General features: G+C 49.7%; 1 protein-coding gene across 1 annotated transcript; it reads right to left on the bottom strand.

Annotated features, from left to right (window-relative positions):
- Positions 1-10774: 10774 nt before the first annotated feature.
- Positions 10775-13012, bottom strand: EI90DRAFT_3052702 (uncharacterized protein). The gene is made up of 8 exons (XM_039059971.1): positions 12404-13012; positions 12269-12339; positions 12176-12208; positions 12102-12115; positions 11843-12052; positions 11285-11789; positions 10987-11207; positions 10775-10929 (listed from the first exon to the last, which is right to left on the bottom strand). The coding sequence occupies exons 1-8, from the start codon at positions 12893-12895 to the stop codon at positions 10784-10786; spliced, it is 1692 nt and encodes a 563-aa protein (XP_038917172.1). The 5' UTR covers positions 12896-13012; the 3' UTR covers positions 10775-10783.
- Positions 13013-13997: the final 985 nt, after the last annotated feature.

Below are 13997 nucleotides of genomic sequence, written 5' to 3'. Positions count from 1 at the left end.
CTCGTGCTCGCCACCCAACTTGGACTCGACTTTGTATATTACTTCCCTCAATTCGTTAGGCAATCGCAATTTCATGAGGGTCTCAGCCTTGAGCGCGGTGGCCTTTGAAGACTCCCATCGTTCCAGCAATGGGGTCAGAGATCGAGGTGGAACGTTCTGGTTCCCGTTTTCTCTCAGCACTTCGGCCTCGTTGAGGTGGTGATATTCAGGTAGCAAGAGCCACAATCAATCCAGAGATCGAGCACCGGGTCTTATGTGGTGCAAAGCAACGTGCGAGAAGGTCAGGTCGAGGGGTCCCAGCTGCCCATTTAACCACATAGGGTCGGATGGGGCTCTCTTGAAGGGCTCAGATGATACTTCAGCTGCCTCGAGACCTGGGCAGTCCCGTCTGTGTTCGTCCATGATCGCAACAGAGTTACATGGGGTGGGCCTGCAGCTCATACTTGCCAGTCTGAGAGACATTGTCAGTTAGGTTCGTTGATGGGATCGCAAGAGGAAAACGATGGAGATGGGAGGTGATCGAAGTGTATCCTGTTCACGTGCCGTTAATCGACTTTGTGTGAATACCCGATCAGGAAGTGGGCGCTTATTCACGTCTGCTCAGGCCTGCCTTTGATCTATACCTTCTGAGGATCTCGGGGGCGTTTCGGAGGTCTCTTTCGGTTGCCCAGGTGTCTTCTTGCACCCCATATCCTTTCCATCTCACTCTGTACAGGAGTTTCCCTTTCCGCTTCCTGTGCCCCACCACCTCTTCTACCTCAAACTCTTCCGAGGCTTTCATATCGTCCCTGGGGTTGGACAGTAACGGTCTCGAGACGTCACCGGGTGAACGATAAGGCCTCAGGTGCGCTACATTCACCACGTTATGCATAGGGTAGGAGTCAGGAAGTTTTAATCGGTAGGTGTTTTCGTTTATCACCTCCATCACCTCGAATGGTCCAATGCGTCTCTGCATTAGCTTCCTCCCTGTACCCTTTACTTCCAGGAGGTTGAGTTTATGAGGATCGATCAGTACCAAGTCTCCCACTTCGTACGTTACTCTCCTATGTTTGGCGTTGTGTGCTCTAACTTGATGCAGTTGTGCCAGATGGATCGCTTCTCGTGCCCATCTTCTGCATATGTTCAACACATCTACTCTTTCCTCTGCTTTGACGTTGAGGGATTCCTCAGGAACTAGGAATGAGCTGGGCAGACGGGGTCGGAAACCCATCAGTAGCGTAGCAGGAGCTTCTTCCTGTAGTAGAATGGGGACTATTATTGTACACTAACATCAGAACGTCCAAAAATTCATGCCAGTCGTCCCTGTCCTTATTGACATAAGCTCGTAACATGACTTCCAATTGCTGGTTCATTATTTCCGTCTGTCCGTCTGTTTGCAGGTGCACGGCCGAAGACATCGCCAGCTTAGTGTTAAAGTGATGCACTAAGGAAGACCAGAACGTCAAGAGAAAACGAGGATCCCGGTCGCTGACTATTACTGCGGGCAACCCCACATGTTTAATCACATGGCGCCATAATAAGTCTGCAGCACCCATCGCATCTGTGGTGGAAGAGCATGGGATAAAATGCCCATATCTCGTGAACTTGTCTACCACTACCAAGATGGCGTCTGGCTGCATGGTTCCTTTAGGAGGGGGTAATCCCATCATGAAATCCAAGGTTATTGTGTGGTATGGCAAGTCAGGGACAGGCAAGGGCTTCAGCAGACCCAGCATTTCGTCTCTGTCATGCTTGATCTTCTGGCAGATGTCGCAAGTTTCCACATACTGTCGAGCATCCTTTCCAAGGTCCTTCCAATAACACTTAGATTTCAGGCACTTGAGCGTTCTTTCTATACCCGTGTGGGCGGCCTCGTGAGGGGTGTCATGAATTTCCTTGAGGATCATGGTCCTCAGACTTCTTGGGACACATAGACGTCGGCTGGCTTGCGGGTCGTCCCAAAGTAGCAACCCTTCCTCCGACACTTGGTAGGTGCCTCCTGATACACCGCCATCAAGAGTTTTACGGTATATGTCCCCAAATTCTTCGTCCATGTAGTAGGCCAGATGGAATTCCTCGGCTGTTCTCGGGGCTAAACCCAACCATAAACTTGTTGTGCTCTTTTCCACTTGATCTTCGTCCACTATATCCATGCTACGCAATAGTGTCAGGGCACATACCCTGACTTAGCCCGGACCCGGACCCGCGTCCGGACCCACTCCACTTCCCGTGCACTTCCTGCGCCGCACGCTCCGCGCGCCGCATGATCCGACCCCGGATCCCACCTCATGTGACTTCCGGGTATCCCCGGAAGTTTTCGCCATATTGGGGCCACTGTGGGAAAGTGAGAAGTTAACCTTCTTCTCACTTTCTTACCCACAGTAGGCAAGTGTAGCCTACTCTTCATTTATCTATACACTTTCTTACCCACAGTAGTTATGCCCTGAGATGGGCTGTGTTTACAGGCTAGACTGTGGACTGTAGAGAGGGGTCATGGGGACCCGGGGTCCATCCCCTGACAGATAGGTCTAACTTATCTACGACGTTAGACCGTGCCCTGGTAACCACAAAGGCTCCTTTCGCTGGGTCCTTGTGCAGATACATGCTCCAACTTTGGATAAGGTCCTCCTGAGCCAGGCTGGTTTCCAGGCTGAGTAGCTTCTCCACGTTCGGGGATATCGTTTCCAGGGTCCGGGCCAAGCAAGATAAGGGGTCTATGTTAGAATGTGCAAGGCCCGGGCGGTGGACTATGGTCATCTTTGGGAATGCTGTGAAGACTAGACCCCATGCCGCTAGGCGACGATTGTAGTTTTCGAAGGTCCTCGCCCATTGCAGTGCCATGTGGTCCGTGATCAGGAGTAGGTCCTCACCTTCGATGAACGGCGTGAACCTGACCAACGATTCCTTAGCTGCTAAGGCTTCTCTCTTGGTTGCCAAGTATTGGGTCTCCGGACCCTTGCATGTTCGACTCCAATACGCAATAACTCTTTCCACCTGGACGGTAGATTCTTCGAAAGCGGACGCCCACTGTGCAGGTAGGGGGCGATCATCTTGCCTGGCGTTCAGCTTCTTTACCAACTCAGGGATCTGCTCCTGCTGATCATATGCGAGTTTCAACTTCTTGTAGGCACGCGTCCCCTTGAGGTCCTTAATAGTCATCGGCTGTATCTGCTGTAGCGTACCCGCCAAAGCTACGTCAGATGCATCGGTATAGAGCCTATAACCCAGCCCTTTCATGGGGTGTCCCCTGACCGGAGCCATGGCTAGGGCGTATTTCAGCAATGAGAAGGCTTGTTTGCACGGCTCGTGCCAGATCCAGGGAGCCCCATCTTTCAACAAGTCGAAGAGGGGTCTGGCAATGAGTGAATACTGAGGTATGAACGAGGAGAAGTAAACCGCTATTCCAAGGAAGGTATGCAGCGCCTTCCTGTTTTGGGGTTCTTCGATCTCCAGTAAGGCTTGCACCTTTTCCCTGTGAGTGGAGAGTCCCAGGCGAGATACCTTTTGACCCAGTAGCAACAAACTCTGGTATCCTAAATGGCACTTGGGCGGCGAAAGCGTGAGGTTAGCCCTTTTTATAGCATCGAGAACTCGATCTATATGTGCCAAGTGTTGGGCGAAGGACGTGGAGTATACTACAATGTCGTCGATGTACACTAGGGCAAATTGCCACAGGAAAGGAGCTAGGACTTCCTGCATGACTCTTTGGAACATGGGTGGGCCATTTCGCCACCCGAAGGGCATCCTCGTAAATTGAAACAATCCGCGATGGGTACGAAAAGCCGTCTTATCTCTCGATTCTTGATCGAACTCAAGTTGCGTAAACCCTGATAGCACGTCGAAGGTTGACATATACTGGGAACCAGAAAGGGCCTGTAGAATATCCGTTTGTCTTGGAATGGGGAACTCGTCCGGGATAGTGACCTCATTCAGTTTTCGCCAATCCACACAGAGCCTATTCTTCCCTCTTTGGCTGACGATTATAACCGGGGCGCCCCAGGGACTCTGGGATGGCTCGATCACTCCCATCTCTAGCCAGGCATCTAACTGTTTATCGATGATCTCTCTTTTCAGAGGGGAGGGGTGGTACGGTGGAAGCGAGATGGGCCTTGCGCCTTCTTTTAATGATATATGCACGTGGGCATCATATCGTCCCAGGTTCCCAGCCATAGCGAAAGCCCTCTCATGCTTCTGCACCAAGGCTCAGAGCTGTTCCTTTTCATCGGATGATAACTCTGGGTTTACGTCTACCACATCCACCAAAGTTTCAGGAAGGACTTCGTCTCCAGGTATCATCTCTGCTGTCTTTGGTCCGACCAAAGCTCCGTCAATCTCTTGGACTTCCTCAGGTTGTCCCAGGATGTTGGCTTCCGCTGCGACAGCCTGTATCAATAGTCCTTTACTCTGGAATTCACGGATCTGAGGCTCGCTTAGTTGTTTGGCACTATCTAGATCCTCGTTGGGATTGCTCATGGATGCTATCATTGTCCCGCTCTGGACTTTGATCGGGTATGGGTTCAGATTGGTCAAGGGCAGCCTAATGGGATGGGCAGTGTTTACGAGCATAGTTGGAGGTGGCAGGCAGTCACCCTGCTTCCATCCTGTCCTCCGTCCTTCGACGAGGCGAACTCCCGAGTTGTGGTCGAAGTTACCAGTGACCCCCACCAGGTGGACTGTGTACGGTTCTAAAGTCACATCCTCCGTGACTTTTAGTCAACCTGTACCCAAGACATTCATTTGTTTGGGTTCTCGAGAATGAGAAGGACCGGCTATAACTGGATAGATGGGCGCGTGATGAATCTGGCTCTTGAGGGGAACCCGGTGGTCTGAGTCTGCCACTTGCCAGAATTCTCATTCGGGTGGGCACATAGTATGCAGCTGGAACACTGTCTGCACGTCTTCGGCTATCAACAGAGGGATGGTCATCCCTTTGAGTACGTAAGCTTCCACACCTCGCAACAGGACATGACCTCGTTGTGAGGGCAGGTATAAGTCAATCGTCATGTAGCCTTGGCATTTAGCCTTCCCTGTTAGCTGAACCAAATTCAATTTCAATCCTTGCTTTATGCGGGTACCCTCTCCTTTAATACGGTCGTACAGGTCAGTCGATATTAGCGTGCAGGCTGCCCCAGAGTCGGCCAATGCTTCTATCTCGATCCCGTCTATTGTGTTGATGCGACAACGGACCCAACAAGCGTCAGATCCTAAGGACTGCTGACCCGGGGGTCGCTCGAATATCTTACGGGCTTCATATATCTCGCCCAGGACCAGGGTGGCCCCAATGAGTCTCTCGTTGGGCAGGATCTCCTTCCACATTGTAACGGGGATTTGCTGGTGTACCATAAACAAGCCAAATCCCGCGATTCTACCACCCTTAGCCAATGTTCCCTCCTACATATTTCTTATTTTTCCTGATTTTTCTGATTCCATTTCTAGTCACTAGAGCCTAATGTTTCCCTGTCTCATTGTTCTTTCCTTATTTGTCTTTTCGGACTCTTCCGTGATACCGTGACCAACTGTATAGTTAGCTAGACAGTGAGGAGTAGTGGAATCCACTCCCAGTTAACAAACCTGTGCAAGCGACCACTCCAACCCTCCCCCTCTCTTCTGTCTCGAGTCTAGTGGTGATAGACCCATTACAACATACAGGCTGCAATGTAAGAAAAGGAAGAATCTTCGGCATTATCTATGTCAGGTACATCCAACGACTCGGAATCGGACAGGGTACAAAACTCTGTGTAGGCCACTGCGAATTCTGCTTCCTGACCTTCCACTAAGGCAGCATAAGCCCGTCGGTAGGTACTTTCCAACTTGGACGAGTTGTCACGCTCCTTACAGTCTGTAAGGGATTAACCTTACTTCACTATAATTCCGATTATAGTGATATTTATATTATGTTGCATCACTATAATTCCCATTATAGTGATGTGTTTATTTCTTTATTTATTTGTGCCGAGATATGTAAATTACATATATATACCTCGGAGTAGTTGTAAAGGCCCGGTAGCCTTTTACCTCTACCCCGTTGAATATACAGCACATTAAAGCTTATATTTAGACGGACTACCTGAGGCCTGAGGCGAACGGGGGAATGGAACGTACCATCCCCAAAATAGTAAGCAAACCTTTCACAGTCGTTCCTGGCTCTATCAGCCTTCCTAGGGGGACAGTCGTTGTCCCAATGGTTCACACTTCCACAGTGTTGACACGGTCTGGGCGGTTTCTTCCGCGACTTAAAGTTGCTTGTAGGGTAGGTCTGGCTCCCGGACGCGACGGCAACGCTTCTGGTCTCGACACGGTCTCCTCCACGTTTATTCCTCTCCAAATTAATGCAGGTGACTTGGTTCGCTAAAGTGTCAATACTGAACTCGTCGCTGGCTACTAATTCGTCATGCTTAAGTTTAGTCAGCTGTAAGAGTTCTTCGGCTGTGTTGACCTGATCAATGTTGAGGTGGGCCCACCATCCTTTCAGGATGTCTTCTAGGGGTCTTTGGGCCTTGCCCCTCAAGACCTCTGGTCCAGGAACATCGGCAAGTGGATATAGGATGTGCAAGAGTCGTAGTTTGCGAGTCGCGAATCGTGTGGGGACTCCTTAGAGTACCTCTCACCCTTACGGTATCTGCAAGCATGGAATCGATCTCGAATCTTGTCGAGGAAGGTGGGCGTTAGGAAGAAATGTAGCACATATCCGTGTAAATCTTCCCAATTGGTGGTAAAATACAACTTGTCGGTGACCGGTACAGTCGACCACCAGTCTGCCAGAGCACCCTTGAAACGATCAGGGAGTATGCGGGTCATTTGTTGGGCGAAAGCAGGCGAGTGCCTGGCCAGGTTCCAACATGTACTGCACCACGTTATATAGCTGTCAATCGAACCATCAAACTCCAGGAAGTCTGACATTGTATATTTGCGATCCACATAAGGTTGCGTACGGTCGAGAGGAGGAGGTCTGTATCCAGGATTCTGCTGAGGCGCTGCCAACGCTCCAGGTCCGGGAGGCGGGGGAGGGGGCAGTGCCCCAGCGTATCTGACGGGTAGAATGTACCCCAGGTATGGAGCCCCACTGGGCGGAGGAGGTGGTCCAGGTGGAGGCGGTGGTCCTGATGGGGGTGGTGGACCCGTACCTCATGGTGGCGGCTGCCAGGGGTCGAGAGGCGGTTGTCTTGGATCATGATCTGGATCTCCAGATCCAATGGGTCCTTCATTTGCCGGATGGAGAGGAACACAAGGGGGTTTGGGTCCACGATTGTCAGGATCGAGTCTATCCTTGACAGGTCCCAGCTCTGTCTTCCTTCCGACCTTCAACACAAATTCTGTGTAACCCACGTTTTCCTTGGGGTTCTCGAAGGCGTTGGTCTCTCGATGAATCGTGACAAACGGCCTTGAGGGTTCGTCTCTGGGCAGCATCCCTGCAGCGACATTAATACTTGGTCTGGGCACCGGGAAGGCCCTGGATGGTAGGGTGCGTTTACGAATGAAAGTGGTCTCTTCAGCGGGAGATATGAGATCCTCAAAAGTGGTCCATCCCGATGGGAGGGCTTCAGGTTGACGAGTGGGTCGCATTTCGGTCGACCACACCTCCTCGACTTGCCCAGGATCCGTAAACTTGGCGGGCGAGACATTCGCCAATCTGAGTCCACTCATGCGCAACTCGTCAAATTCTCGTGAAGGACAAGCAGCTTTCTTGATGGCGTCAAAATGTTTTTCGAAGGAGTTGAAATGCTGGTCTAGGAAGTTCCAAGCAATGCTGAAGTCCTTCGGCGATGACCATCCTCTTATGGTGAATATCAGGGCGAGGTCGCCTTGGGGATCCACTACGAAATCACCTGCAGCTAAGTTGGCCTTGGTGGCTAGCTGGGTGAACTCGGTAATTTTCATGAGCAGGTCAGTTAGCTCGACCCGCCAGACAGTCCCTAGTCGATATCTCAAAGGCTCTCCTTCGAGACTGGCTCCAACAGACTCTTTCTCAAGATCAGCGGGAGTGAGACGGCGCCAATTTCATATACGTTTCATGTAGTTATTCAAATCCTCAAAAATTCCACCTTCAAACTCTCCAAGAGCTTTGATGACTTGCCTGAGAGCTTGTTGTCTTAGGAATGCACTGGGCGAGGAATGCACATCTTTGCCTACTGGCAAGGTATCTCTCGAGTTGGATCTACGGTCTGACTGACTGATCCTCATGGGGCGGGAAGGAGGATACAATTCATGTGTCACTTGGACCGGGGTGACTGGTTCATCTCCCAACAGGGACACCATCTTTGGTGGCATGGTGCAAGTTTCTCGCACCAGGGTTGGGGCACCAATGTTATGGGGATGGGGGAAATTCCCCATTCCTCGATCCGTTCTTATAGTGGGAAGACGAAGGTCATGTCTAGTCTGTACCATAACGGGATATGTAATCGATGAGTGATCCCAGTCTTGCCTGGGAGTGGACGATCGAATTCCCATTGATTGTGATTGGTGATGTAGTGAGCTATTAAGGGATTGATGGTAGGTAGTCAGAGATACCAGGATGGACGGGTCAGCCACGGGTACTTGGCGCTCCTCAATGGAGCATACTGTGTGCGAGGTCACGACTTGTGAGATGGGTGAGAACTTTGCATAGCTGCCATCGGGTACTTGGCATTCGCAGTGCGAACGTACTGGTAGCGGGTTGATATCATAAGCGTGCAATGAGGATTGACTAACAGGGCCTTCGGTGACTTGGCATTCCCAAAGGGAACATACCGTTGGCAGGGAAACATGATGACTGACAAAGGAGGGAACAGACAGTGGATGGGCGGCTACTTGGCGTTTGCATAGCGAATGTGCCAGCATCACGGGAAAGTGGGCCTCAGAGTATTCACGATCTCCATGATTGTGATGTGACATCATAAGTTGAGTACTGGGGGGAGAGCGGAGTGATGAGGACCCATAGGGTACAGATTCCATAGGATGATATACATGTCGAGAGTCTTCGACTTGCGACCTCGAGTTCTCACGGTGAGGGCTGTTAGAGGACTCGATATAACCAGACTTATAAGACATGTTGAGAGTTGTACAATAACACGGGTTCAGTTGAGTCACAGGGAGGGTTGTTACAGAAGACGACACACAAGACAGTTGTAGAGCAGTTGTTAGTTAGTGGGAACCGCCTTTGGCAGTTTCCGTACAAGACACGTGACTATCTACAAATGGTAAGGTTGCAGGAAATCCCGTGAAACACAAGTAACCTCAGCCAGCACCAAAACCCCAATGGGGAAAGCTTTGCACGAGGGGGGAGGAAAGGGTAGAACGAATAAGGAGGGTAGGGTATCGGGATAGAGGACGAAAGAGAAAGAGAGGGAGCGATAGAGAGGAGAAGTCCGTGACTATGCGACGGATATGGTCATTGGAGACTCCGTATCCATAACATTGACCCCACCTCGGCTTAAGTCCATTGCATTGGTGACCTCATTCCATGTAAACACCATTGCCAATATTCCTTGGACTTCCAACTCCACCTCCGCAACCTCCAAGCTTCATGGGCTGCCCTCAGCACCTTCACTGCTTGTAATATACATTCTGCACTTCTCCCTCATCCTTATTTAGACTACTGCTTCTTTACATTCAGTCAGTTAGTCATCAACCCCACTTCACCTCATCCTCCTGCCCCTCTGGGCTTTGCCCTCCTTACCTCCTTTTGGATGTACCATAGAGTCTGACCCATGACCCTCAGTACCACTCCATTTCCATAACACCCTTTGTCTCCATTCAGACACCTTTGTTCCATTTTGGACCACCCTTATTTCTGTCAGGGCACATACCCTGACTTAGCCCGGACCCGGACCCGCATCCAGACCTGCTCCACTTCCTGCGCACTTCCTGTGCTGCACACTCCACACGCCGCATGATCCGACCCTGGATCCCACCTCATGTGACTTCCGGGTATCCCTGGAAGTTTTCACCATATTGGGCCACTGTGGGAAAGTGAGAAGTTAACCTTCTTCTCACTTTCTTACCCACAGTAGGTTGTGCCTTAGGATAGGCTGTTCACACACAGGGCTGTGGGCTATAGAGAGAGGGGTCATGGGGACCTGGGGTCTGTCCCCTGACAATTTCCTTGTGCTTTCATCTCCCCATTATATGTAGGTGCTTGATTAGACCCTCAGTCTAAAATCGACTAGAAATGCCCCCTAGAGACTTCCTCCTCACTATGTCTGAAATTAAGGACCAACAGGACAAACAGCAATGGCACAGCACTCCCCTTGAGTCGCTGAAGCCAAGGTCCCTCCTTGCTAAGTCTCTGGTTCCACTCCGGAATCATCTGCTCTCGCCCCATTCTAACAGAGAGGGGGCAAGGACCTCCTGAAGCCACATGCACTTCTGGCACTCTCTCAGCTCCAGGAGATGGTTCCAAACTTCCTGATGAAGACCACATGGGGAAACACTAAAAGACATTGCAAAACCTACATACAGATTTCCAGAAGCAACATAGCATATTACAAGAATCTATTTATGCTATCAATTTACAATCAATACAGTTTGGACCCTTTTCCCTCAATTCAATAACAGTAACCCATGTGAAACCAGCTTCTATCCCAACAGAGGCTGGTAACCTGCCTACCATATCTGCAACATTGGTGCCCCAACCCTGGGTGACAGGATCACACCATGCCACCAAGTACAATGCCTGCATTGGAAAATGAGCCAAGAATGCCAGCACAATCCACCTATCACCCAGATACTCCCACATCTTCCATACAGGAGAAAAATACGAAACCTAAAGTGAATCATGAGTTAAGACAAGGTTGGAGTGCCTGACTTCCACATACACACACGTCGGTTACTTCTCGTAATTATGCTTGAATGGATCGGATTCGAAGACAACTTCCCCGCTCACATCCCATACTTCAAGGAATCCATTTTGCCGATCACGATTTACAAAGAGGATCTCGTCAGAAAGGAGTTTTTCGGGCATGTCCCACCAGGCTAACAACAGGGATAATCAGTTTCCATTCAAAACAAGGGGGGAGAGAATAGACGCACAATGGTACTTTTCATGCTGAAAATGAGTATAAAGGCACTCGAGAAGATAAGGGCGATATGTATACGAAAATCTACGCGACTTCGAACGGGTCAAGGATGGAAGGTCACCATTCGCATCCCTCACAGCACGAGAATCCGCAGAGATATAACCGAACTCGATAGTTTTCAAGCGCTCCACACGCTCTGTGATGAGTCCTCCTCGTTCTCGGCGCATGACGTACCTGGCGTCCGGAGGGTGAGGAACGACCGGTGAGAAGACAACCGCTCACCCAACGTCATAGATTCAATGGTTACTCACCTGATGCTATCAGCCTTCTCGAACCCCTTGCTCTTCACTAGCTCATTATCAAGTGCGTACGAAACCGCCAACTTCTTGTCGAACCACGCGAATCCATAACTCCCATATCTAATCTCAACTTTATATTCAAACCCTCCCTTAGAAAATTTATGCCAAGACCTGCTGCCAGCACGATCTATTGATGGAAGCGAGTGTTTGTGGGGGGTGCTATGAAGTAGAAGCCTGTCCCGTAGGTCCGTTCTTAACGAAGGGACCGTGTGTTCCACTATACGTTCACCATTTGGCTGCTCTTTGTTTGGTGGAGGCCTTGCCCTTGATCCACTCGCCTCGCTCGCTAAAGGCGAATTACGAATAAGGAGCCAATCCGAAAGGTGATAAGCATTTACGATAGAATAGGTGCCAAGCTTTGGCGAGGAAATGTATGTGTCGTGGTTGTTCATGGCGTAAAAGGTAAGGAATGTGAGGTTTTTGTTCGTAAATGCGAAATGAGAATATTCTTGTTCCTCTGTTCACGGAGAATCAGTGGGTATTCCGAAGGAGAAAAGGAAAATTCTTTACCAGCGTCTGTGTTTATCCATCTCCCATCTTCCTCAGCAGCTCTAAATGCCTCCAGACTCCTTAAAGCGGGGTATTTCAAAAATTCATCGACAACACTCTGGGAATGACGGAAGAAGCAGAGATGTCCGGGAAGATATAGAAGGATCTCGTCTAGATAGTGCTGAGCGGAGGCTACGATGATGTCAAACTGAGGCGCCAGATCCCATGGGACTGATGGCGAAGTAGTCAGCAAAGCTAGAAAGGGGGATAATGCACATACAGTTCCGCTCAAAACTGGATCCAATATGCGAGGAAATAAGCCATAGAAACGTTAAGCGATACACAACGACTTACTTTCCCCACATTGTATCCAGGTCACCCCAGCCCCTAGAAAAGTCATAATAAGAAACCGCGAAATTCGTCAATGAGCTTGACCATGGACTGTACCATATCGGAGTATCTGGGTGAATGTAGTCATGGAAGATGGCAGCCCTGAAGGGGCGAAAATGAGATGAAACCTGATTGGTCAAAACGTATGTTACGTCCAAGCAAAACACATTCAGATTCCATGAAAACACATACCCTGTCCCAAAGGCCAAACCTCTTCAAGTCGCTAGTCAGCTTCACGAATTCATTCTGACTGCATTCCCATCCGGGCAGTCCACACAACCACCTAGCATGGCGTTCGTAATACTCCTCCAAAGAAAAACATACTTCGCGAATATTCGAATTATCTACCTGAGGAGCCATGGGGCCGCAATCAACTCCGTGTCCTTCTCTGTCGAATTTTATAAGAAGCAGATCAATTGTTGGGTTTGCTAGGACAGATGCAAAGTAGGTGTTCATGTATATGGGTGTCTTGCCGCCTGTGGAACTCCACATGACTATCATCGTTATGGGAGATGGGCTTTTTGGGCGGTGAGGGTACAGGACCTGGCTGCCCAGCTGGGGGCGAAGGGAGGAGGAGTAGCTCGAGTCGATTGGCAGATGTGTTTGAAAAAGCAGAAACAAGACAATGACGAAGAACAAGGAGAGGAGAGGAGGTCTTCTGGAGCGGAAAACAAGAGGAAACATGGTGTGTGCAATGTATGGCTTCTAGGCGCCAAAACTAGTGTTGGTGGCGAGCGAGTAGCCTGTGAGGTTCGGTAAGAAAGAAAGAGGTGCTGTTGGAACTGAAATTATTTACAAAAGTTATTCTAATTTGCTGTCACTGACAATTTGAAATTGCCTGCCAACCAATTCATACTTCGTTCGGGTCGGAGAAACGGTTTTCTTTTTCCTGTTTCTCCGACCCGAACAAGGCCTTAATGCGCCAGTTTCAGTAACGCGAGTCAGGAGAAACAAAAGAAAAGACAAGAATGCAACGTTCATCAGCAACAAGCGTCGTGGGCTAGCATGGGCTATGGCTTTTGTCGCAAGAAAAGTAAAACGGCCGTTCAATTGAGATTGGGCAGGTCGATCAATGTGGTCCAGCATGCATATCATGCTCGTATCAATTATTGATATTATGTATACCATTTGTCCATATGGTTCACAGTCAGCCGGGATTGCCCATTTGATGGGACTCATATGACTAGAAAGGTTGCGAAGCAACCACGACCTTGCTTGCAGATCACATGCTACTGCACTGCTAATTACGAGTCTGACGCTTTCTCACGCACACCTCCAAATGATAATGATATTCTGAATTGAATCAGCAGTTGAATGAACAGAGGAACTGTCAAATTAAAGAGATAATTTGTGAGGAATCCAGCCGGCATTGCCCCGTTGGAGGGAATGCATGTGGTCGCGTGATAATTCAATATGGGGTAATAGATGTGGTCAAATGGAGTTGGCACTGCCACCACCAAATGGACCAGCCCTCATGCAGGCCTTGTGCAGATGTGCCATTTGGGTTACTAGGGGATGCTGCTTGGGGGAGATGACCCATGCTGACATACATGAGTTAGAACCAGGGGCTTGTTGTATGCACACCGATTATTTATATTGGAACCCTGACATACATCAAATACAACATGCGGCTCCGATTAAGGCATGCACAATGTCCCTGTACCATCCACCAGACACTGTGAAGAAATCAAAGGGGAAAATGAAGGGAGAACAGGCTTGTGGTTGGTCCTGTAGGTGCAGCCATGCCACAGAGGAGATGGGGGCCAGGATAGTGGAGGATTCATTT

Source organism: Cantharellus anzutake (genome assembly GCF_015039405.1).
Source record: "Cantharellus anzutake strain C23 chromosome Unknown EI90scaffold_18, whole genome shotgun sequence".
Taxonomy (NCBI): Eukaryota; Fungi; Basidiomycota; class Agaricomycetes; order Cantharellales; family Hydnaceae; genus Cantharellus; species Cantharellus anzutake.
This window is presented reverse-complemented; position numbering and strand designations above follow the sequence as displayed.

Coding starts and splice junctions, on each gene's coding strand:
- EI90DRAFT_3052702 (XM_039059971.1), bottom strand. CDS start 12,895: ATGTTTCCTCTTGTTTTCCGCTCCAGAAGACCTCCTCTCCTCTCCTTG. Junction 11,790..11,842: donor ATGGATAAACACAGACGCTG/GTAAAGAATTTT, acceptor CTCCGTGAACAG/AGGAACAAGAATATTCTCAT. Junction 11,208..11,284: donor GAGAAGGCTGATAGCATCAG/GTGAGTAACCAT, acceptor TCCGGACGCCAG/GTACGTCATGCGCCGAGAAC.